The sequence below is a fragment of the Pseudophryne corroboree genome, chromosome 2, assembly GCF_028390025.1.
Source record: "Pseudophryne corroboree isolate aPseCor3 chromosome 2, aPseCor3.hap2, whole genome shotgun sequence".
NCBI lineage: Eukaryota > Metazoa > Chordata > Amphibia > Anura > Myobatrachidae > Pseudophryne > Pseudophryne corroboree.
This window is the reverse complement of record NC_086445.1, coordinates 850062620-850089524: the sequence shown is the minus strand read 5'-3', so window position 1 is coordinate 850089524 and position 26905 is coordinate 850062620. Positions and strand designations below refer to the sequence as shown.

The window sequence follows — 26905 nt, the reverse complement described above, 5'->3', positions numbered from 1 at the left end:
TGATGCTCTGTTGTTGTTCATACTGTTAACTGGGTAAGTTTATCACGAGTTATACGGTGTGATTGGTGTGGCTGGTATGAGTCTTGCCCTGGATTCCAAAATCCTTTCCTTGTACTGTCAGCTCTTCCGGGCACAATTTCCTTAACTGAGGTCTGGAGGAGGGACATAGAGGGAGGAGCCAGTGCACACCAGTATTCCTAATTCTTTCTTAAAGTGCCCTGTCTCCAGCGGAGCCCGTCTATTCCCCATGGTCCTTACGGAGTCCCCAGCATCCACTACGGACTACGAGAAATAGATTTACCGGTAAGTAAAATCTTATTTTTGAGCTTTTTTGAATGGGGTGGTTCTTTGTAAAGGTTTCAGATCACATGAGAAATCATTCTGGGCTTTAGTTACTGTTTATAGTTTGTTATTGTTTTCTTAAAAAAGAATTCAGCATTATCGAGTCTTGGATTTTTTACTTCTGTGCAATGTCTGTCATTGTTTCTGTTTTGTGTTAAAGCACATTATACATTTCTAGATTGCAATGAGTGGAAAGCATGTAATGGGGATACAAATGTTGTGCGTGTATTTTGTGGTCTGCATACTCTTGCACCTGTATGTAAATGTAACTGCTTTAATACCATGAGGTTTAAAGCTTTTAGTTGTGTGCTGAATAGCTAGATGGATACCAGTATGGCCAGATCACGTAAAGCACCACGTTATAAAATAATGTTTACCTTCTATTTCATGTTACTGTATGTAAATTAGTTGTATCATTATCTTCATAATGTACAACGCTGTGTAATATGTCAGCGCTTTACAAGTAAAAGACAAGAATAATTTAAAGCTGTTAGGATGAAGTTCATTGTTTATTCCCAATGAGGTTGCATAATGTCAACAAAAATGACCCACATCCCAACACTTGATACCTGAGGCATACCTGTGGTAAGTGTATGGGCTACTACAGACCTGGGCAAAGTACGGCCCGCGGGCCACATACGGCCCTTTGGCAATCCCTGTCCGGCCCGTGTAGGCTCTCCGCCCACAGGCTCCCTGCACCATGGATGCTTGGGTCCTGCAGGACGCACTGTGAATCACAGTCCTGTGTGTGCCTCAGCCAATACTGAAATGCTATTGGCTGAGGTGCACACAGGACGAGTGACTCACAGCGCATCCTGCAGGACACAATCATCCGCAGAGTCATCCGCACTCTCCCGCCCGTTTGGGTGCTTTGGTATAATCCCCATGGTCCTTACGAAGTCCCCAGCATCCACTAGGACGTTAGAGAAAATAAGATTTTACTTGCCGGTAAATCTATTTCTCGTAGTCCGTAGTGGATGCTGGGCGCCCGTCCCAAGTGCGGACTTCTTCTGCAATACTTGTATATAGTTATTGCTTAAATAAGGGTTATTTTATGGTTGCATCAGGTTTATCTGATGCTCTGTTGTTGTTCATACTGTTAACTGGGTAAGTTTATCACGAGTTATACGGTGTGATTGGTGTGGCTGGTATGAGTCTTGCCCTGGATTCCAAAATCCTTTCCTTGTACTGTCAGCTCTTCCGGGCACAATTTCCTTAACTGAGGTCTGGAGGAGGGACATAGAGGGAGGAGCCAGTGCAGTGCATGACAGTCACCGCCAGCATGTTCCCAAGACGCCTCCTGATACGCCCGTCGGCCTTTCTTGCCTGACAGCGCGCCGCTCAGTCAGCACCATGCTGTGTGACAACTGCACACAGCAAGATCACTCTCCGGGGCCGGCATGTAACGTTGCTGACTAAAGGACCGTTCTCCTACCCCAATATAGAGATCCTGGGCAGGTACACATTATATCCCCTGTACATAACAAAAAAAAAAATAATTATGTGTATGTGTGTGTGTACCCTACGTTGTGTACGGCCCTCCAACACAGTTCAGATTTTTCATGTGGCCTCCTTATAGAAATTAATTGCCCACCCCATGGCTACTATAAGGCAGCAGCATTATCCGCCTCATTGATCACTGGCACTTCTGTGCAGTGCAGCTACAGGTGGTGTAGGACTGATGAGAGACAGCAGGAGGCACTGACACATAACATGAACCAGTCACTGTAGAAATGCTAAAGCTGTCAGCTGCTGGCAACCATTTATCTTCACTGATTGGGGTAAATTTACTATGATGGGAGTTCTATTTAAGATGGGATGTTGCCCATAGCAACCAATCAGATTCCAGGTATTATCTGCTAGAAGGTACTAAATAAATGTGAAGTAGAATCTGATTGGTTGCTATAGGCAACATCCCATCTTAAATAGAACTCCCATCTTAGTAAATTTACCCCATTTTCTCTGTTGTCCTAGTGGATGCTGGGAACTCCGTAAGGACCATGGGGAATAGCGGCTCCGCAGGAGACTGGGCACATCTAAAGAAAGCTTTAGGACTAGCTGGTGTGCACTGGCTCCTCCCCCTATGACCCTCCTCCAAGCCTCAGTTAGATTTCTGTGCCCGACGAGAAGGGTGCACACTAGGGGCTCTCCTGAGCTCTTTGTGAAAGTTTTAGTTTAGGTTTATTATTTTCAGTGAGACCTGCTGGCAACAGGCTCACTGCATCGTGGGACTAAGGGGAGAAGAAACGGACTCACCTGCGTGCAGAGTGGATCGGGTTTCTTAGGCTACTGGACATTAGCTCCAGAGGGACGATCACAGGTTCAGCCTGGATGGGTCCCGGAGCCGCGCCGCCGGCCCCCTTACAGAGCCAGAAGAGCGAAGAGGTCCGGTGAAATCGGCGGCAGAAGACGATCCTGTCTTCAGATAAGGTAGCGCACAGCACCGCAGCTGTGCGCCATTGCTCTCAGCACACTTCACACTCCGGTCACTGAGGGTGCAGGGCGCTGGGGGGGCAGCGCCCTGAGACGCAATAAATCGATAAAACCTTATATGGCTAAAATAAATGCATCACATATAACTCCTGGGCTATATGGATGCATTTAACCCCTGCCAAAACATATAGAAAAACGGATGATAAGGACGCCGAGAAAGGGGCGGAGCCTATCTCCTCAGCACACTGGCGCCATTTTCCCTCACAGCTCAGTTGGAGGGAAGCTCCCTGGCTCTCCCCTGCAGTCACTACACTACAGAAAGGGGTTAAAAAAGAGAGGGGGGCACAAATTAGGCGCAGTATAAACAATACAGCAGCTATAAAGGGAAAAACACTTATATAAGGTTATCCCTGTATATATATAGCGCTCTGGTGTGTGCTGACAAACTCTCCCTCTGTCTCCCCAAAGGGCTAGTGGGTCCTGTCCTCTATCAGAGCATTCCCTGTGTGTGTGCTGTGTGTCGGTACTTTTGTGTCGACATGTATGAGGAGAAAAATGATGTGGAGACGGAGTAGAGTGTCTGTAATAGTGTTGTCACCCCCTAGGGGGTCGACACCTGAGTGGATGTACTGTTGAAATTGCGTGACAGTGTCAGCTTTGTATAAAAGACAGTGGTTGACATGAGACAGCCGGCTACTCAGATTGTGCATGTCCAGATGTCTCATACAGGGGCTCTAAAGCGCCCGTTACCTCAGATACAGACGCCGACACGGATACTGGCTCCTGTGTCGACGTGAAGAGACAACCGTGATTTCCAATAGGGCCACACATTGCATGATTGAGGCAATGGAAAATGTTTACACTTTTCTGATAATATGAATACCACCAAAAAAGGGGTATTATGTTTGGTGAGGAAAAACTTCCTATAGTTTTCCTGAATCTGAAAAATAAAATGAGGTGTGTGATGATGCGTGGGTTTTCCTCCGATAACAATTGATCATTCTAAAAAGTTATTGGCAGTATACCTTTTCCCGCCAGTGGTTAGGGTGCATTGGGAAACACCCCCTACAGGGGATAAGGCGCTCACACGATTGTAAGAACAAGGGCTCTACCCTCTCTTGAGATGGCCGCCCTTAAGGATCCTGCTGATAAAAAGCAGGAGGGTATCCTAAAATGTATTTACACACATACTGGTGTTATACTGCGACCAGCAATCGCCTCAGCCTGGATGTGCAGTGCTGGGTGGCGTGGTCGGATTCCCTGACTGGTAATATTGATATCCTAGATAAGGACAGTATATTATTGCCTATAGAGCAATTAAAAGATGCTTTTCTATATATGCATGATGCACAGCGGAATATTTGCAGACTGGCATCAAGTATAAGTGCTTTGTATCTACCAGTAAAGTGGTCAGGGATTCCAAACGGCATTTGGAATTGCCTTAAAAAAGGGGATGTACCCTAGGTCGCCTCTCAAAATAAGACGCCGTATTATCAGGCGCAGTCCTGGTTGGCAAGCGGACAAAAGGGTTCCTCTTTTCTGCTCGTGACAGAGGGAGAGGAAAATGGCTGCAGAGATCAGCCAGTTCCCAGGAACAGAAACCCTTTTCCGCCGCTGCCAAGCCCTCAGTATGACGCTAGGGCTTTACAAGTTCAGGCACGGTGGGGGCCCGTTCTCAGTGAATTTCAGTGCGCAGTGGGCTCACTCGCAAGTAGACCCCTGGATCCTTCAGGTAATATTTCAGGGGTACAAATTGGAATTCGAGACGTATTCCCCTCGCCGTTTCCAAAAAGTCTGTTTTACCGACGTCTCCCGCTGTCAGGGAGGCAGTTTTGGAAGCCATTCACAAGCTGTATTCCCAGCAGGTGATAATTAAGGTACCCCTCCTGCAACAGGGAACGGGGTATTATTCCACACTATTGTGGTACCGAAGCCAGACGGCTCGGTGAGACCGATTTTAAAATCTAAAATCTTTGAACACTTACATACAGAGGTTCAAATTCAAAATTGAGTCACTCAGAGCAGTGATTGCAAACCTGGAAGAAGGGGACTACATGATGTCTCGGGACATCAAGGATGCTTACCTTCATGTCAAAATTTACCCTTCTCACCAAAGGTATCTCAGGTTATGGTACAGAACTGTCACTATCAGTTCAGACGCTGCCGTAGGGATGGTCCACGGCACCCCGGGTCTTTACTGAAGTAATGACCGAAATGATGATATTCCTTCGAAGGAAGGGAATTTTAGTTATCCTTTACTTGGACGATTCCCTGATAAGGGTAAGATCCAGAGAACAGTTGGAGGTCGGTGTAGCACTATCTCAGGTAGTGTTGCGGCAGCACGAGTGGATTCTCAATATTCCAAAATCGCAGCTGGTTCCGACGACTTGTCTTCTGTTCCTAGGGATGATCCTGGACACAGTCCAGAAAGAAGGTGTTTCTCCCGGAGGAGAAAGCCAGGGAGTTATCCGAGCTAGTCAGGAACCTCCTAAAACCGAACCAAGTTTCAGTGCATCAATGCACAAGGGTTCTGGGTAAAAATGGTGGCTTCCTACGAAGCAATCCCATTCGGCAGATTCCACACAAGAACTTTCCAGTGGAACCTACTGGACAAATGGTCCGGGTCGCATCTTCAGATGCATCAGCGGATAACCCTGTCACCAAGGACAAGGGTGTCCCTCCTGTGGTGGTTGCAGAGTGCTCATCTTCTAGAGGGCCGCAGATTCGGCATTCAGGACTGGGTCCTGGTGACCACGGATGCCAGCCTGCGAGGCTGGGGAGCAGTCACACAGGGAAAAAATATCCAGGGCTTATGGTCAAGCCTGGAGACAAAAATATCCTGGAACTAAGGGCCATTTACAATGCCCTAAGTCAAGCAAAACCTCTGCTTCAGGGTCAACCGGTATTGATCCAGTCGGACAACATCACGGCTGTCGCCCACGTAAACAGACAGGGCGGCACAAGAAGCAGGAGGGCAATGGCAGAAGCTGCAAGGATTCTCTGCTGGGCGGAAAATCATGTGATAGCAATGTCAGCAGTGTTCATTCCGGGAGTGGACAACTGGGAAGCAGACTTCCTCAGCAGACACGACCTCCACCCGGGGGAGTGGGGACTTCACCCAGAAGTCTTCCAACTGATTGTAAACCGTTGGGAAAAACCAAAGGTGGACATGATGGCGTCCCGTCTTAACAAGAAACTGGACAGATATTGCGCAAGGTCAAGGGACCCTCAGGCAATAGCGGTGGACGCTCTGGTGACACCGTGGGTGTACCAGTCAGTGTATGTGTTCCCTCCTCTGCCTCTCATACCAAAAGTACTGAGAATCATAAGAAGGAGAGGAGTAAGAACGATACTCGTGGTTCCGGATTGGCCAAGAAGGACTTGGTACCCGGAACTTCAAGAGATGCTCACGGAAGACCCGTGGCCTCTACCTCTAAGAAAGGACCTGCTCCAGCAGGGGCCTTGTCTGTTCCAAGACTTACCGCGGCTGCGTTTGACGGCATGGCGGTTGAACGCCGGATCCTGAAGGAAAAAGGCATTCCAGATGAAGTCATCCCTACCCTGGTCAAAGCCAGGAAGGATGTAAGCGCAAAACATTATCACCGCATTTGGCGAAAATATGTTGCGTGATGTGAGGCCAAGAAGGCCCCTACAGAGGAATTTCAACTAGGTCGTTTCCTCCATTTCCTGCAGACAGGACTGTCTATCGGCCTAAAATTAGGGTCCATTAAGGTTCAAATTTCGGCCCTGTCGATTTTCTTCCAGAAAGAACTGGCTTCAGTACCTGAAGTTCAGACATTTGTAAAAGGGGTACTGCATATACAACCTCCTTTTGTGCCTCCAGTGGCACCTTGGGATCTCAATGTTGTTTTGAGGTTCCTTAAGTCACATTGGTTGAACCACTCACCACTGTGGACTTAAAATATCATCTCACATGGAAGGTGACGATGCTGTTAGCCCTGGCTTCAACCAGGCGTGTGTCAGAATTGGCGGCTTTTATCATATAAAAGCCCTTACTTAATTTTTCATTCTGACAGGGCAGAATTAAGGACTCGTCCTCAATTTCTCCCTAAGGTGGTTTCTGCTTTTCACATGAACCAACCTGTTGTGGTGCCTGCGGCTACTAGGGACTTGGAGGACTCCAAGTTACTTGACGTTGTCAGGGCCCTGAAAATATATGTTTCCAGGACGGCTGGAGTCAGAAAATCTGACTCGCTGTTTATCCTGTATGCACCCAACAAGCTGGGTGCTCCTGCTTCTAAGCAGACTATTGCTCGTTGGATTTGTAGTACAATTCAGCTTGCACATTCTGTGGCAGGCCTGCCACAGCCAAAATCTGTAAAAGCCCATTCCACAAGGAAAGTGGGCTCATCTTGGGCGGCTGCCCGAGGGGTCTCTGCTTTACAACTTTGCCGAGCAGCTATTTGGTCAGGGGCAAACACGTTTGCTAAATTCTACAAATTTGATACCCTGGCTGAGGAGGACCTGGAGTTCTCTCATTCGGTGCTGCAGAGTCATCCGCACTCTCCCGCCCGTTTGGGAGCTTTGGTATAATCCCCATGGTCCTTACGGAGTTCCCAGCATCCACTAGGACGTCAGAGAAAATAAGATTTTACTTACCGATAAATCTATTTCTCGTAGTCCGTAGTGGATGCTGGGCGCCCATCCCAAGTGCGGATTGTCTGCAATACTTGTACATAGTTATTGTTAACTAAATCGGGTTATTGTTGTTGTGAGCCATGTTTTCAGAGGCTCCTTCATTGTTATCATACTGTTAACTGGGTTCAGATCACAATTTGTACGGTGTGATTGGTGTGGCTGGTATGAGTCTTACCCGGGATTCAATATCCTTCCTTATTATGTACGCTCGTCCGGGCACAGTATCCTAACTGAGGCTTGGAGGAGGGTCATAGGGGGAGGAGCCAGTGCACACCAGCTAGTCCTAAAGCTTTCTTTAGATGTGCCCAGTCTCCTGCGGAGCCGCTATTCCCCATGGTCCTTACGGAGTTCCCAGCATCCACTACGGACTACGAGAAATAGATTTATCGGTAAGTAAAATCTTATTGTTTCTTCCTCTGCTAGTACTAGAGCAGTCTTGTGATTTCATACTGTGGTTATGTATCAGTTTGGAGTAATTGCATAGTGCAGTGTTCTTCTCTGGTGTCGTGGTTACTGCTGAGAATAGAGGGCCCTATTCAGACCTGATTACTGTTATGCAAAATCGCACAGCGGGCAATTATCGAATGACTACGCGCGCACCGCAATGCGCAGGCACATCGCCAAACAGCGACAGGATGGTGTGAAAATTTCGATCTCACGGGCGTTCGCAAGGTGATTGACAGGAAAAGGACGTTTGTGGGTGGTAACTGCCCGTTTTCATGCAGTGTCAGGAAAACGCAGGCGTTTCCAAGCGTTTTCAGGGCGGGTCTGTGACGTCAGCTCCGGCCCTGATCAGTCTGTTTGTATTGCACTGTAGGAGTAAGTATTGGGCTGCGCACAGACTGCACAGACTTGAAAAATCATGTGTTGCGAACAGAATTGTAGTTGTCCGCTGTCTGCCGGAATTTTCACACGCCGTACACATGCATTCGCACAGTTGCATGGGGCAGGTTTTCACTCTCTATGGGCGGCGTCTATCTGATCGCAGACTGCTGCAAAAACGCACAGCAGCGATCAGGTCTGAACCGGGCCCAGAGTCAGCTGTATCCCATATTCAGTGGCAGCTGCTGTCATCAAGGAGGCAATGGAGATCATCAAAGGAGAAATGGAGATGGCAACATATATTATAATTAAGTTTTGCCAATGTTGGTGGCTGGTGGATTATTACAGCTGTTCCATTAGTTTTGTCCAGTTTGGTCTAAAAAAAGTTACTAAATTATTGGATGAGTACCCCTTGTGTGGCTAGCTTTACTCCTATGAGACCACAAATCTCAGAGAGCAAAGATCTAGTAACCAAGAACCAGGCTCATGTTCTCGCCCCTCCAGAAGGATTATGGTTTTATTTTTCAGCTGAGACCTGTTAGCTTGCGTATGCTACTAGGGCTTTCCATATTGGCAGGCCAAGGATACCAGGGTTGCTAGTGATTTATCTCAAGGTCAAAGCCACTGTCTGTGACCAGGTTTCTTTCACTCCAGATATCATCCATTAGCACTTTCAGACTGATGTCCCTTTTGTGACAAATAAGCCTTGGGCTCAAGGCTGAGAGAGGAATTTTTGCCTTGTTTTCTCTTTTTAGTCCAGGGAGTTCACCGTGATTTAACAAGCCTTCTGCCCATTGTATAGTTCTATGCTCTTAGGTATTCTCAAACTTTTGAGACAATCGAGAAAGGCGGAACCTTTCAGGGAAGAAAATATTTTTATATGACTTTATATCTTAATTGGTCCATGACACTCACAGGCAGTTGTTAAGCCATAATGATCACTCTTGATCTTATATGTAAACTACAAATTTTCACAGCCTGATATCCAAAAGGAAAAGCAAATTTATCTTGTGAACCTCTTAAATGCATGGAAGGAACAGGAAGCTGAATAGGGCACAAATTAATTTCAGTGAGAATGATCATTACCATACAGTGTGTATGGTGTATGTGTACTCTTATCCTGTGCTCCAAAAGTAGCGCTGCTTTGTTTGTTTCTGCAGAGTTATTATTATTATTATTATTATTAGCATTTATTTGTATGGCGCCACAAGCGATCTGCAGCGCCCAATTACAGAGTACATAAACAAAATAATCAAAACAGGAAAATAGTGACTTACAGTTGAAGACAATATAGGGCAAGTACAGGGTAAATAAACACAGCCCTTACTGTGACTGTCTCGAATAGTGGGGCAGATGTATTAACCTGGAGAAGGCATAAGGAAGTGATAAACCAGTGATATGTGCAAGGTGATAAAGGCACCAGCCAATCAGCTCCAATATGTAAATTAACAGTTAGGATCTGATTGGCTGCTGCCTTTATCACCTTGCACATATCACTGGTTTATCACTTCCTTATGCCGTCTCCAGGTTAATACATCTGCCCCAGTGTTTGCTATGACCTGTTACTGTTGTGATGCTGGTTACTGTGTTCCTGCACTTTTACTAATACAGGCACGTTTGGGACACATCTGCGTCCAGAATTCTGACTTGATCCTTGCCTATAAGCAAGAGTGTTAGAACATATATTCAAAATATTGGTTATTGATATTCTTAGATAATACAATTGAAAAACTTCAGGATTGACCTTTGTATAGAGGAAAAAAGTCCATCTTTTTTGTTTGTTTTTTATTATACAAAATGATTTGCAGACTCAATGAACTGAATATGGCTTGTGATTTCCCAAATTAAAGGCTGGTGATGATTGTTTGAAGTCAATTGCTTTTGAATAATAATAGGGGAATAGAGTTTACAGGACTTTGGGACTCATTTAAGAATTAGATAAAGAGCACAGGACATTTGTACAAATGCTTCTATTTATCCTCCTCATAGATAAATAGGTGCAACCCCCCATCTCCCCCCCCAACCCCACATATTCCATTTTTGGAACTGCTCCCAGAAAATCACTCTGTGCCTATTTTGGCAGCATTTCAGTTTCAACTGCAAATGCACAGAGAGGAAACACAAAAACTCCAAATACATCACTTACAAATCCTCCTGCATAACATCTTACCACCATCTGCTTGTTCATTTCAACTTCTACGTGTTTTTTTTTTTTTTTTCGTTTTTTTACTGGCATACCTTTTGGTTAAGCCTCTCTTATGTCTGACAACAATTATGAATTAGGGTACATTGGGGACTGCCTTTTCCATGTGACGTGTGCCTAGACAGTGCTAAACGGGGTCCCTTTGGAAGTACATTATAAGCCAATGCCGATCTGTCATTTGCAATTACCACAAGCAAATATCATAATTTTGTTTCCACAGAGAACAAGGTAAATTACATAGTCTATTTATATTAAAATCATGACAGATTGAAACAGGAAATGTGTAATGAACATTTTAATGAAACTCCGTTATTCAATGAAGAATTGTTACTAGCATGTTCAAAATAATATAAGAGATTAATGACCATGGATAGAGATGAGTTTCTGTTCTTCACTTCATAGATATGCATAGCCATACTGATAAACAGATTTAGGGGTATATTCAATTAAAGTCGGATCCATTCCGACATGTATTTGTCGGAATGGATCCGATAACCCCTATTCAAGCCCATCTAAAATTCGACTTTTTCAAGTCGAATTTAGATGGGACGCAGAGGAGGAGAAGGGGGGCGAGCCGCGGGGGGGCAGCCGGCGGGCATACAGGGAGGTAGCGCTGCAGCAGGATGTCACTCAGCCGCCCGACCTCACGCCAGCTTCCACCCGGCTCCAGCAGCGTGCTAGAGCCGGGTGGAAGCTGCCGTGAGGTCGGGCGGGTGAGTGGCATCCAGCTGCAGCGCTACTGTAGCGCTGATCTCCCTGTATGCCCGCCGGCTGTCCCCCCGTCTCCCTGCGGCTCCCCCCCCCTCGCTTCCTCTGGGTCCGCATCTCAGTCCGACATCATTTTGATGTTGGACTGAGATGGTCGAAAAGGGGGCCAAAACCTGTCGTATTTGGCCCCGTTTTCAACATCAACGCGTGGATCGGCAGCTATTCCGCCAATCCACGTGCTTTTCGACGAATCGAATTTATCGACTTGTTGAAAAATTTTATCAAAATATTGAATAGGTCGAATCGGGATTCGACCTTAAAAAGTCGAAAACTGCCATCTTTTTCGACAGACGGCAGTTTTTGACTTCAATTGAATATACCACTCTGTCAATACCCAACATTCACCATTCTAGGTGGTTTATTCCCTAATAACATAAGTTATGATTTAAAAAGGGCATCCAAAATCTTTTCTATCTTATTAGAAAGTGAAGTCCAAAGTTCTTTGACATAAGACAGTTTTGCCATACTGTGGCCCTCATTCCAAGTTGTTCGCTCGCTAGCTGCTTTTAGCAGCTTTGCACACGCTAAGCCGCCGCCTACTGGGAGTGAATCTTAGCATAGCAGAATTGCGAATGCAAGATTAGCAGAATTGTGAATAGAAATTTCTTTGCAGTTTCTGAGTAGCTCGAGACTTACTCTGCCACTGCGATCAGTTCAGTCAGTTTCGTTCCTGGTTTGACGTCACAAACACACCCAGCGTTCGCCCAGACACTCCCCCGTTTCTCCAGACACTCCCGCGTTTTTCCCAGAAACGGCTGCGTGTTTTCCCACACACCTATAAAACTGCCAGTTTCCGCCCAGAAACACCCACTTCCTGTCAATCACACTCCGATCACCAAAACAAAGAAATTTCCTCGTTAAGCTGTGAGTAAAATACCAAACTTTTTAGCAAATTTACTTGGCGCAGGCGTACTGCGAACGTTGCGCATGCGCAGTTTGCGACTAATCGCACCGATGCGAGGAAAAATAACGAGCGAACAACTCGGAATGAGGGCCCGTATGTGTTGCAGAGTACCATAAACTGAACCACTACAAAAACAAGAACTAGAAAGACATAGGCAGTGAAGTCTGTTGCAAGGGACTACATTGGTACAGTCTATAACTTTTAAAGAAGTCTGGTCAATGGTAAGAAACACCTGGAGCTGTCTTCTGATTTTAGCTTAAACAGCAGTTTGGTATCAGATTATGGTTGATGAGATTTAGACCATAACATGAAAGGGATGCCATTAGTATGCTTCAGAGAATGTTGTCCGTAAACTGCCCGGAAATAGTGATGTGCAGGAAGTGGTCAGTGTGAAGGCTGGATTGACAAGCATCAAACCAATGCATGATGATGATGATGTCAGAGAGGGCTTATAGTGAACTAAAGGGCTAAATCATGTTTGTACGCAAAGCTGATGCTCACGCAGAGTGAGTATTGGCAGACTGCGCATGTGTCGCTCTCGCAATGCGCACACGCCAAGCTACCTTGGCTGTGCCACTCACACAGAGATTTTTAAAACTTAACAAGAAGGGACCATTTGGGTGATGTAATGGGGAGTGGTGGCAAAAATGCAGGCATGGCCTTTGTCAGGACATGTATCTACCTTCAGCTGCAGTCATGTACACAGAGAAATAGTGTCGCTACTGCTGCGGCCGGTCTGTGTGACCATAGACTCACTCGGGGAGTTGCTGTTCCTTGTTATTGTGTTGATGTTGCGTATGTGTACGCAGTTGCTGAGGACTTTGCATTGGTTCCGGTATGCGCCTACGATTATTTTTATGATTGGGCGCTGCACAAGGGATCTGCAGCGCCCAATTACAGAGTACATAAACAAATTATCAGTTATCTCACACCTCTATGATGTGCAGAGTGCTTTATTAGTATATTATAGAAGTTCCTGCTTGCTAGAAGAGAGGTTATGCAACACACATAACAGTCTGCCCCTCTTGTGGTTCCCACTTCCTCAGTCAGAACACCTAAATTATAGGCAGCTTCTGTATCCATACAGAACCGAAAATGTACATCTGGACTGGAAAGGCTTTGCTGTGTATTGTACAGCCAATTATGACCACTGTCGCCAATGTTAATTTTTTTGTTCATGTATTTTTCCAAGGGATTGTTGGAGCAGAGAAATGTTTTCTTCTGAGAATCTTGTTTTCAACATGTGGTTTTATATTTGTAGAGCCAGAATGAAGACTGGGGAGGTTACTCAGAGGACATGCTATGATCATGGCCACCTCTGGGGGCTTAGCCTTCCTGAACTGGTAACTACGCACTTTTGTGTTCTGGTGGCACGTGTAAAGCTGGGTGCTGTGCAGGCTGCATGTGATAACTGATTGGGTATATGAGGGCAATCTTCATTAGCATGGCAGCACTTGGTGAGTGGGATTTTATTACTCCGTGTGATGCCTGCTCACAAATTGATTTATAATGAGGTTATATGCAAACTATTCCTCCTCCCGTTTTATTTCACACTTTTCTTAATCGTCTTTTCAGCTTATACTTTACCCTTTTCACATCGGTATGCCCCATCTGTCAGTTTCTCCATTTTGCAACAGTGTTGTAGAATTCCTGTATGAATTATACATTCTCTAATCCCTAGCACAATTAGAAGAGCTATTGAGCTTTCCAAGCTGCTCTCCTTGGGAATAGTATGCAAATAAACCACTCCAAAAAAGAGAGAGAACATTACCCACAAGTCCTTCTGCCTTCTGTAGAGACTTACGTATTTGCATAAATTCTCTCTCCGTTCCACAGAAAAATCAATGTATGAGCAGGATCTGTGACTAACGGCTTTGTATTTTTCTACTGGATGTTTGCGGTACGGTCCTGTAGATGTTTTCTAACATTAAATCATATAACATTTGGGCTTAATGAGGGAGTCTTGTGTAGCTTTAACAAAAAACTGTTGGTGTCAATGACCTTTTCTTAGTTATTAAACACCCCTGCAGTGTAAATGGTGTTCTACATTTGGAGGGCTTTTATTTATTGTCTTGTTTGTGCCTTTATGCAACTTTTACTTTTTTAGCTTGGTTTCCTCCTGCATTTTACCAGTATATTACAACTCGTCTTTCTGTAGTGGGTATGACTGTGTCCAGTGAGCAGCTCTGTGTTGTATTCACAAATTAAATAACAGAAAAAGAAAAAACACTGCCTGATTATTACTGTTGTATCTGTTTAATGTGTCACAGTGCTCTGCTGTACCAAACAGTAGGGGAGAGTAGAAAATAATATAAAACAGGTAGTCACAATACATATACATTCAGTACTCATCGTAACTGAAAGCAGACACAATTGAAACAAGAAGAGCGAGTGTCAGGAAAGCAAAGACGGTTAAAAAAAAAACATATATTTTATTACAGTTGCAGGAGTGTGTGTAGAAGCCAATATATCAGTCACCTCAGGGTAGATAATCCCTATATGCGTGTTTATTATCTCATTCTCCCTGCTAAAAAAAAAAAACGTCAACAGGAACAGGGGACCGTCCATTTCCTGGCTTTTAGTGGATGCTATTACTTACACTGTGTCGCTTTTTAAAGTTTTTGAGTTCTCACGATATCTTACTGTCTTAAGCAAGACAGATGCAGAGACCATGGGCCTGATTCTGATTTGGGAGTAAAGCAGTTAAGGGCATGTAACAGTGCACCTGACAAAACCATGCTGCAGTGCAGGTGGGGCAGATTTATAATGTGCAGAGGGATTTAGATTTGAGAGAGCCGTGTCCAAACCGAATTGTGTGGGCGACATGCAAAAGCAGCCAATGCAAAAAAATAAAAATAACAAAAATGTTTGTACTCCTTGCATTGCAAGATAGTTTGGTGCACAGGGGCAGATTTATTAAGCTCGGTGAAGTGATAAAGTGGAAGGTGATAAAGGACCAGCCAATCAGATCCTAACTACCATATCACAGGCTGGGTTTGAAAAATGACAGTTAGGAGCTGATTGGCTGGTCCTTTATCACCTTACAATTTATCACTTCACCGAGCGTCATAAATCTGCCCCACAGTTACTTGCTCTTTTTTTGCTTTACTTCCAGGCCCCATGGGAAAATGTGTTGTGGGAAAGAAATAAAAACAGTAATGGTAGCACATGCCAGTAACACAGCGGTAACATATCAGTTACTGGTATATAATATGCTAGTTGTCCTTTAAAGATATTTCAAATGCATCAGTTTTCATTATTGAAGGCAACAGCTAAGTAGTGGTTTCTAATGGTAATGAATATTGTATGAGAAATATTCCGTACCTTCCGCTTATATTTCCTTTCCTAAATGTATTGGGGGAGTAAAACTGATGTAATTAGTGGTGCGGATGATGCCGGTAATATACAATGTGTAGTGTATTTCACATACAATGTGTCACATACTGTAAGCCCAGTACAAGGTAACCTTGGTGAAAAGTCACTGACGGTGAATTAGCGATATTAATTAGTAGTCATCAGCAATAGTTTTTGTCTGTTAGCCTACTCTTTACAGTAACGATCATCATGCCGTGGGTACACGGGCTATCAGAAGCTGATTGAATTGGTCTTCCTCATCTCTGTTGCTGGAATGCAGTGTTCATGGGGGAATCTCTGCATATTTCTGCATATTTCCACATAGACTAGAAGAAGTTACAGGTAAGTTGGGATGTCTAGATTGAAATATTATGAGGTTTCTTGCCCACAATAGAGTGGTTAGATGCAGTGTAATCCGAATTTAATATCTACCGACATGACATATTGCACACTGAATCTAAGGGGAGAATACAATTTGGTGTGGGGTCAGCCTGTGAGGGGAAAAGCTGAGAGTTTCACGGCTGGAGCTATTCAGTTATCCAGCATTTTTGTGTGCAGTAAACAATGTATTAACATGCAGTAACCCATCAATTTCATGCACAGTGATGGAATCTGTAGGTTTCCCCATGCATGTACTGCAGAGTCTGCATTTGTAAAAAAAAAAAAAAAAGTCCATCCTCTGGGGATTAGTGCGCCGGGTTCCTGCAGCTAACTGACGTGTTCAGTTAGCTTCAGGGGAAACCCTGCACCTAATTGAATCTTCTACTAGGTGTGAACTATAAAGGGCTGTGTCTACACTGTTATTAAGAAATTAATAATTAAACACAGCTCGTATGTGCTCCCCGTATATGCATGGATTTCCTTAGACTAGGCTATTCTGTGACATGATTTGGTATCCTGTTGGAAGTAGCCATAAGTAAGTAGACTGTGCCTATAGAGGGGTGCGCATGATTAGCAACAATAATCAAGTAGGATATGGCATTTAAGCATTTAAACAATATTTGTCATTAAGGGACCTACTGTGTACCAATAACAAAATCCAGACATTACCACCACCACCAGCCTGAACTATGGATGGATCTGTGTTTTCTCCAAATTCTTACCTCACCATCAGCAGAAATTGAGATTCGATAGACCAGGCAATGTTTTTCCAATCATCAACTGCAGCCTCGGCGGGCCTGTGCCCACTGTAGCCTCAGTTTCCTGTTCTTAGCTGACAATAGGGGATCCCTGAGTGGTTGTCTTCTTCTGTAGCCCACTTCAAGTTTTAACGTGCTCTTCTCCATACCTGCTTGGTTATTTGAGTTAATGTCATCTTCATGGTAGCTTGAACCACTTTAGCCATTCTCCTCTGACCTATTAACGTAGAGATATTTTAAACTTTCTAAAGAGAAAAAGTGGAGGTGTTGCCCATAGCATACAATATATTTAGCTAGTACATTCTCTAAAGTGATAGCTACAATCTGAGTGGTTGCTGTGGGCAACACCTCCACTTGTTAGAAGATTTGTTAAATCTCCCCCTTATAACTAATGCCTTCTACACACTACACTACACAATGGGCCTAATTCTGAGTTGATCGCAGCATCAAATTTGTTAGCAGATGGGCAAAACGATGTGCACTGCAGGAGGGGCAGATATAACATGTGCAGAGAGAGTTATACCCCTTTCACACCGCAGCTTTAACCCGGTAAATTGCCGATTTTTAAGCCTTCCAAAACGGTTCTAGCTGTGGTGTGAAAGGGCCACCTTGAATTTACCGTTTTCAAAATACTGGTATTTTGAAACGGTTAAAAAGCAGGGTCCTACACGGTTCAGACCCGTTTCATTGTGCAGTGTGAAAGGCTCAGAAACGGTATTTCCAAGCCACAGAAAGTGATAGGCTGTCTCCATGCGTGCTGTCACCAGGCAGAAGCAGGAAACTGGAGGAAAAACACATGAGAGTGAGTTTAGAAACGTTTTATTACACAAAATATATTATACAATGGCAAATTGGAGTGATGAGGAGGTTAGGGAGCAGCTTAGGATCAGAGGGGATGAAGAAATATGTAGACAAATCACTGGGACAGTGAAGAATGCAGTAATTTACAAAAACATGGTAAAGATGCTTGAAGCTGCTGGGTTCCATCATACGACTAGCCAAATTATTAATAATTAGTTAATAATTAATAATTATTAATAATGTGTGGGCCAGAAAAGTCCATTTAAAATGACAACCACTGTTTTCTATGGGTGAAACGGGTTCAGTGTGAAAGGTACCAAAACGGTAATGAAATGGTAATATACTGGTTACAACATGCAATGTGAACGGGGTTTAACTGCTCAGACCCGTTTAAAGAACCGTTTCAAAAGCAGGGTTTGCGATGTGAAAGCAGCATTAGATTTGGTTGTGGTGTGTTCAATCTGCAATCTAAATTGCAGTGTAAAAATAAAGCAGCCAGTATTTACCCTGCACAGAAACAAAAGAGCCCACCCAAATCTAAAACTCTCTTCACATGTTATATCTGCCTCCCCTGCAGTGCACATGGTTTTGCCCAACTGCTAACAAAGTTCTTGCTGCGATCAACTCAGAATTACCCCCAATGTGTATACCCAGCGACAATGCGGGCGACGGTGCCCAACAGGGCGTGACGGCATCAGCAAGTTAGTGGGTACACACTAGATGATTTACCCGATATGTCGGTTCAATCTGCTAAATCAGACGACATATCGTATAGGGCAGAGGTCCTCAAACTCGGTCCTCAGGGGCCCACACAGTGCATGTTTTGCAGGTAACCCAGCAGGTGCAAAGGTGTATTAATTACTCACTGACACATTTTTAAAGGTCCACAGGTGGAGCTAATTATTTCACTTGCGATTCTGTAAGGAGACCTGCAAAACATGCACTGTGTGGGCCCCCGAGGACCGAGTTTGAGGACCTCTGGTATAGGGTGTACTCAGATTTTTACAACTGCTATTCACAAGATGGTTTTTCTTTAACGATAGAGCAATGTTTCCAAACTCGGTCTTCACTAACCATTGCCCTTGATCCAGAACTCTTCACAGTGTTGTCAACCTTTTTACACTGTGCCTCTCACATACACAAATTTCAGCCAAGAATCAGTCCACTATATGAATAGTCCACCCCTCTTTGTATTGTTCATCCTTCTACAGTAAACCGCAGGTTCTCAAACTATGTCCTCAGGACTCCAAACAGTGCAAGTTTTCCAAATCTCTTCACAGAATCATGGGTGTTGTGTCAGTGAGTAATGACTAAACCTGTGCACCTGCTGGGTGACCTGGAAAACATGAACTGTTTGGGGTCCTGAGGACCGAGTTTGTGAACCACTGGTCTATACAATTGAGGCCCAAAAAAGAACTATGCGCAGTTAAAGCAGTTTTGGAAGCATGTGTGTTCACAAAATCATAATAATTGTGATAACAAATCCTTTTAACAACCAATCAATATAATGAATTTAACACTCCATGTTAGAATTAGTGTGCATTTCTGGCACCCATTAATTTACCTCAGTGATTTTCTTCATGCACAGTCTCTCGCTGTGTAGCAATCTCCCATTGGTTTATGTTGCATTTGAACCATCATTTCTTTTGTAGCCTCGCCATGAGTACTTTAATGTGCCAGTGTATTAAATGACTGCACTCTCCATGCATGCAGAGTATCAGAGGACTTTGAGTTGGCTACATCATGGCAGAAAATTTCCTTGAAATGGTGAAAAGATCCATCTGTCTGAGAGCAGTGTTTATCATTCCTACAGTATATATGGTTTGTGTTTTATGTCTGTTCCATTTGTATGTTTCATACTGTGACTCATTGCTTATGTTACATTTTTTGTTCTTGTTAATGTAAGCTTCTGTTAACAAATGTTCATTAAACTGTGTAAGCTTTTATTAAAGTGCATGTTGCAATTCGTGGAATACAATATTACATTTAACCATTCTTTTTTTTTCTACCATCATAATGCAGTATGAAGCTTAAAGCTGCTCTACTTACTACTATAAAATGTCCCTAACATGATATGTCCCCTAACCGGAGCCCAGGAGGTTGCTGCATGCATTTCTTTTTTGGAGGGAATCCTCCATTTCTCTTGGTCTAAACCCAGGGTTATGTGATGCTGCCATCTTTTAATGTACAGTGCCTAGTGGAAATGATTTGCCTGTAACAAACTTCCTTACTGGTCACAGACATTAGTTACTAGGTGACAATGAATACAGTATATGTGTCCATTTTTTGCCAGAGAGGTTTGCGTTGAGTCCTTTGTGCCGAAGCCAGAGGTCAGCAGAAAAGTTGTTGAAGATGATTTGGGGGGGGGGGGGTTTAGACTGCCATTGTATAAAGAATAAAGTGTTCTCACAAATTAGTACTAATGGAAGATTACAGTTAAGCATGTGAAAGGAAACTAAAGATCATGTAAAATTAAACTGAAAATGAAGAGAGAAAAATAAGTGTAGGTATACCAGGGAGGAATCAGAAATTAATTAAAGTAAAACAGATGGTAAAAGAATCTGGGGAGGGGGGAGGGGGTGTGCGAGCATATGGGATGCTGTTAATATATAGCATAGTAAACATAACAATAATAATGATGTACAGATGGGTCCTTGGTTATCTTGACTAGTTTTCTGCGCCTTGGCACAGCATGATTTATTAGCATAAACCCTTCATCTATTGTTCTCAGCTGCAATACAATACAGAGAACAATACAGCAGGGGATTAAGTCCGATTGGCCAGTCTCAGTTAATCCTATTAAAGGTCAAGATAAATGTGGACCCATCTGTACTGTAGTAAAATGTAGGTCAAATTGGTTGTTGCAGGCAAAACTGTGATTTTATGTGAAGCTTTAGGACAAAAATGTTCACAAAAATGTCCAAGCGTAAGGACAATCTGTTATATGGGGAATCTGTTCTTTCCTCTCAGTCTTTTATCCTAATTTTTGTTATTCTTCATCATCCATTTCCTATTCCTTGTTTAACCGTAGCTCACTATTAGAGATATATTTACTAAAATGCTGTTTTTTTAGAGAGATGTCGCCCATAGCAACCAATCAGAATCTAGATATCTTCTAGAAGGTGCTAGATAAATAATAAGTATAATGCAATTGGTCGCTATGGGCAACATCTTCACTTCTATTAGCCTGCACCTTATTAAATATACCCCTTAGTATCAATTTATGTCCAAAGTTTTTCTTCACCTCTTGCATTATCTTACACTTCTGTTACCTAGCAGCCTACTTCCACCCTCCCACTCCTCGGTCCAAATGTAATGGAATATGGGTTGCCGAAGGAGCAGATATTTTGGCGTTTTAATTGCAAGATTTAAGATGCTAATTTTTTAAGCCAAAACCAAGTTGGTTTCAATCTCGCGGTTCAATCACGAAAATATTGTCGCTTTCTGCATCCTTGCAGACTTATTACATTTGGCTCATTGTGTTTGGCCTCTGGCGATGGCTCTCTTTTACTCCTAGCATCACTAATGATGACATCACTGCACTCCACGCAGTGCTCTTTGGGTCACAGATAACTATATTTGTAATTTACCTTATGTTGGACACCATGGGACCGGATGTAATGGGTTGCGAGACGGCCGGAGCACCGAGACTCCTGCCGAACTCGTACATTTTTTTAAAGCAGCAAACGTTTACAAGGCAAAACCAACCTGGTTTTGCCTTGTAAACGTTTACTACTTTGAAAAAACGTACAAGTTCGGCTGGAATTTCAGAGCTTCGGCCATCTCACAATCCATTACGTCCGGCCCCATGTTGTAGAGTGCAGACACATTCTAACTCACACTACAGCTAAGGGCAGTTGTGTATCTGCAACTGACATAGTACGTATGTTTTCCAAATTCTCAGCTGTTCCTATCGCAGCCAGTCCACTTCCAGTGACTTGTGTACAGAATTTGCAAACACTGTGCTCTTCTTCCTCTTGCTAAAGTTGAGAAAGTTGGCTGGTTTGTACACTTGGGTTAATGCGCTTTAAGAAGGTGTGTGCACAGTAGAGTAAATCTATTGCAAGGAAATAAGTTAATTTGGGAAACATCTTTAAAATGTTTCTTTCTATAAAATACATTCTGCAACCAAGCAGAATTCTCAGATTTTATTTGTGTATTTATTTTCAGCCAGAACAATAAGACATTTTGTGAAAGGTTTGTCAGGCGACTGGGTTCTCTTTAAATAGTCAATGATAAACAAAATATTTCACTTGCTTCACAGTCAATAGAGCAAAAATGTAATGTTCTTGAAATATGCCATGTAGTGATGCATAATACACTAGTATACGATAAGCTTCACATTTCTAACAGTAATTCCAATTTACAGTACAGTACACGTAGCAGCCTCCACCAGATTGTTTGATCGCTAACACTGATTAATAAGGTAATTTAATTAGTAGGGATTTTTTTTTTTAAATGTATTGCCATGCTTCTCAGCCAGATTTCATTTAATAAGTGAACATGTTGCTGCACCCTATAGTGTCTGGTAATTGTCTAAATTAAATAAGTATGTCAGAATTGGAAGAAGGAAAGCCTGCTGCTTTCTCTGTAATACTCCAGATCTGCTCTCAGCTGTAGCGCAATTCAGCAACTGTGGTTTTTACAACTTACTGCATTTTAGTTTATTAAATATCCTCAGTCGGTGATTCCCATGAATGAGGCCTAATTTATCCTGACATTATTGCAATGACTTATTCCATGCTTTAAATGTAAAATTGGACATAATGTGCGCGATTCTGATTTACACACATGTCTGAGTTTGGCCACAGTGGGAATGCGGATGGATTGCTCACGGAATGCTAATGCGACTTACATGCGCCTTAATGCATACACATCGCACCACCCACATATTTGCCCATAATAACTATTATTGGCATTTACATCTACCCCATGCTAGGTGCAAAAAATATGCATCCCTTGGCATACAGACGACTCAGGATAAGGTGTAAATCTAGCTAAACGCCAATGAGATGATTCTTTTTTGGTGTACGCCTGGTTGCTATCTAAAAATACCCGTTTCACTGAAAGGTTTGAGATCCTCGGATATCACCTGGATACACACGAAGCTGCATATATTTGCGTCAGTGCGTGCAAAGTTTGCTGAAGCTTGCTAGATGCGGCACATTTATACATACAGCTCAGAGTCAAGATCAGTGTAACACCCCTTTCAGACTGCCAGCTATGAACATGGGGTATTGGCACATGAGCGCGCATAACCCGTGTTCATGTGCGGTCTGAAGGTGCCAAGAGAAAAATTTGTGTTCAACCCAGCTTGCTGTGCGGTGTGAACGGGAGCTGGGTTGGTGCGACCCGTTTCCCATTCACTGTGTGTGTATGGGTGGGGCTTGGAGATCATGTGAAAAAAGCGGTGTGAATCCCTATTGGACTCTACATTTACATTTTAATACTGGCCCTAATTTGCAAAATAGTAAAAAGACATGTATGTCAATCAGTGAGGTTGATGGTTCCAAAATAGTCTCAAGAAAGGCCTTTATGAGATTGTGAGCCTTATTAGATACAAAGCGTAGAAACACTGTCTTTAAAAATAGAAAGAACCCAACCAAATATTACAGTATATAAGATTTATCTATATCCAGGGCGTATTAATAACTGAAAACCCACTCCTCTGAGCAGCAGCCCCTCCACATCCTACCTTATACTGGCATGCGGGTACCCCCCTCCTCTGCAGGGTAGCCAGTGTATAGATCTACACTAAAAAGGTCTACAGTCAATAGGTCGACCATTAATATGCATTAGGTCAAAAGGTCCGCACCCCCTCTGCAGCACCATCAACCCAGTGATATTCAAGAAGATGGCACATGGGTTCAAGATACAAAGGCTGTGGCACAGTGCCAAAGTTATTGCTTTCACTGAGCGGTGCCATCTTTCCGTATATGTCACTTGGAAGATGGTGATGCAGAGGAGTGGGGACCTGCTTGCCAGCAGCCGGTGATTCCCATGTATGAATGTGGCCTAATTTATCCTGACATAATTGCAATGACTTATTCCATGCTTTAAATGTAAAATTGGACATAATGTGCGCGATTCTGATTTACACACGTCCGAGTTCGGCCACAGTGGGAATGCGGATGGATTGCTCACGGAATGCTAATGCGACTTACATGCGCCTTAATGCATACACATCGCACCGCCCACATATTTGTCCATGATAACTATTATTGGAATTTACATCTACCCCATACTAGATGCAAAAAATATGCATCCCTTGGCATACAGACGACTCAGGATAAGGTGTAAATCTAGCTAAACGCCTATGAGATGAGGTGGCGCAGTGAGGTGGCCCACTGGACCCAGGAGCTCATGTGCACTGTACACCCTGCATACATTGTAAATATTACTATGCATAGCACAGGATAGGGTCTGGGTTAGGTTTTGGGCATGATCAGAGTTTGCCAGATTAGCCAGGTAAGAGCAGGACTGTAGCAGGCTAGGGACTTGGAGCAGACAAAGGGCCTAATTCAGACTGTATCGCGGCAGTCTGAAGCCGTTGCTGGAGTGCGCACACGCAGTGGATGCCTTGCGTGTGTGCACCCCGGGAGCTCAGTGAGATGCTAACAGCATCTCAGAGCTGCGATCGCCTCTGCCTTATTGACAGGCAGAGGCGGTTGTGGGGTGGGAGGGGGTGTGCCAACGGCATTGGAGTGCCGTTGGCGGGGTGCGGTCTGGACAACGCAAGTGTGTGGGCCGCTGCAGGGGTGGCCCGCGGCAGCTGCGTGATGTCACACAGCCATTGCGACCCAGAACACGGCGGGTAGCCCCCTGCCAGTGCGCAGGAGCTGTGCTGGCAAGGTGCTACTCGCGGGTGCAAAAGCATTGCCGCTGTGCGATGCTTTTGCACTCTTGCGGGGTTGGCCAGATATGCGGGGTGGACTAGCCCTGTGAAGGGCGTCCCCCCGCATGTCTGAGAAACTGATCGTAGATGTGCTAAATTTAGCACATCTAGGATCAGATCTGAATTACCCCCAAAGTCCAGACATCTTTTACTAAATACGGAAAACACAATAATATTATTTGTCATCTGTCCAATTATTTCTGTTGCCTCCTGACAACCATATTGGGGAAAGCCTTTCCCCAATAAAACCGTAGTGTACAAATTTTCAGGACCCAAGCTGTCCACAATCATGGGACCCTCTGGTTTCAGGACAATTGAAGCAGGTCTGGGAAATGGCAGGACCTCTCTCCCCATTGTGTTGTTGTGGTACATTTTTATTTTACATTTCTCTAGTGCTGCTTGTATAATTAAATCTGTCACATTCCATTTAAAATGTATGTTGGTCTTTAGCTAAGATAAAGATTAGAGGTAACAAAAGACATATTTTATTTACCTATTTTATGGACACAGATGAAACAAGTCAGTAGACACAACAGATCTGCTCTTTGCTTACAAATTCCAGCTGTAATAACTCGGCTATGAAACAATACACAACCAAACAATAGTGATGATTTTTTTTCGGTTATAGAGAGACTTGGCTGATCTCCCCTAATGCTTTATGCTGTTCGCTGAACTTTGTAGTAGCATTTTTATCTGAGCTATGCACACAATCCTCGTGTTTTGTTGGCATATGTACAAATAAAATGTTTACTTACTGAAATGTATTTGATTTTTCTCATACGTCCTAGAGGATGCTGGGGTCATCATAGAACCATGGGGTATAGACGGGATCCGCAGGAGACATGGGCACTTTAAGACTTTGAAAGGGTGTGAACTGGCTCCTCCCTCTATGCCCCTCCTTCAGACTCCAGTTTTAGAATTGTGCCCAGGGAGACTGGACGCACTTCAGGGAGCTCTACTGAGTTTCTCTAAAAAATATTTTTTTGTTGGGTTTTTTTATGTTCAGGGAGGCTGCTGGCAACAGTCTCCCTGCTTCGTGGGACTTAGGGGAGAGAAGTATGACCCACTTCCAGTGAGATCAAGGGCTCTGCTTCTGGTTACAGGACACCATTAGCTCCTGAGGGTGCTGATCGCTGGGTACGCCTAGATGCTCACTCCCGCAGCCGGCCGTCACCCCCTTTCAGAGCCAGAAGTCAGAAGACAGGCGAGTAACCGAAGAAAAGAAGACTTCAGCTTCACTGACGGCATTTTCTGCGCGCCGAGCTCCCACACACAGCACTACAGGGTGCAGGGGGGAGGAGGAGGGGCGCCCTGGGCTGCTAAAATCATCCTCATTATTCCACTGGCAAGAGGGGACATTAGTGCCACGGCACTGTCCTAACCACCGCCAGTATAAATATCAGAAAAAGTGGTACAGAAGCGCGCCATTAAGGGGGCGGAGCTTCTTCCTCACAGCTCACGGCGCCATTTCCTCTCCGCAGGCTGCAGAGACGCTGGTCCTCCTCACACTGACAAGTACCAGGGGTACAAAACGGGGGGGAGGCAGGTCAATTGGTGCAATATATATGTGATTGTAAAAGCGCTTTTAGGTCTGAGGAAAATTCTTGGTGATTTCAGACCAATTGATTTAGCGCTGGGTTGTGAGCTGGCAAATCCCCTCTGTGTCTCTCTGACAGACTTTACTGTGGGTCTGTCCCCTATATGCCCGGTGTGTCTGTGGGTGTTTGGTGCACGTGTGTCGACATGTCTGAGGCTGAAAGCTCTTCCCAGGAGGAGGCTGTATTAGGGGCACAAACGGTTGCGGTGGTGACCCTGTCGGCACCGCTGACACCGGATTGGGTAAATGTGTTGAACGCCTTGAATGCTAATGTGGCTCTTATTAGTAAGAGGCTAGATAAGTCTGAGTCTCAGACCCATGCATGGAAGAAATCTGTAGAAGATATGTTATTGCAAAGTCAGGTCCCCTCAGGGTCGCAGAAACGTACACTGACCCAGTTGGCAGACACTGATACCGACACAGACTCTGATTCCACTGTCGACTATAGCGATTCCAGATTAGATCCAAAATTGGCAAAGAGCATTCAGTACATGATTGTGGCGGTTAATGAGGTACTACAGAACACTGAGGACCCGGCTGTCCCTGATAAAAGGGTCTGTATGTATAAGGAAAGGAAACCTGAGGTGACGTTTCCTCCCTCTCATGAACTGAACACGCTATTTGAAAAAGTCTGGGAAGGTCCTGACAAAAAGTTCCAGATTCCCAAAAGAATAAAGGTAACTTATCCGTTTCCCTCGGCGGATAGGGAAAAGTGTGAGTCACCCCCCACTGTGGACAAGGCCCTGTCATGTTTGTCTAAAAAGGTGGCTCTCCCGTCACCTGACACGGCGGCCCTTAAGGATCCTGCAGATCGTAAACAAGAAACTACGTTAAAGTCCATTTATGCGACCACAGGTACACTACTCAGACCTGTCATTGCGTCTGCGTGGGTAAGTAGTGCTATCAAAAAGTGGGCAGACAACTTGTCTGAAATAGATACCCTATATAGGGATAGCATCCTCTTAACGCTGGGTTACATCAAGGACGC

The 26905-nt window shown here is 44.2% G+C and overlaps 1 protein-coding gene across 7 annotated transcripts in view; it reads left to right on the top strand.

The window, feature by feature from the left end:
- AP1S2 (adaptor related protein complex 1 subunit sigma 2) overlaps window positions 1-26905 on the top strand; it is a 204105-nt gene that overhangs the window by 95985 nt on the left and 81215 nt on the right. For 3 of the 7 annotated variants that reach the window (XR_010241500.1, XR_010241498.1, XR_010241499.1), the window contains exons 5-6: window positions 15671-15827; window positions 19078-19405. The exons of 1 other annotated variant lie outside the window; for it this stretch is intronic. Coding sequence is in view for 3 of the 6 variants with exons in the window: in XM_063955802.1 (XP_063811872.1) it covers window positions 13393-13437 (45 nt within the window). In the remaining 3 variants the exon portion in view is untranslated. Of the gene's footprint in view, window positions 1-13392; window positions 13475-15670; window positions 15828-19077; window positions 19406-26905 lie in introns of those variants that run through there. 3 more of the 7 variants (XM_063955802.1, XM_063955804.1, XM_063955803.1) reach the window with 3 other exon arrangements.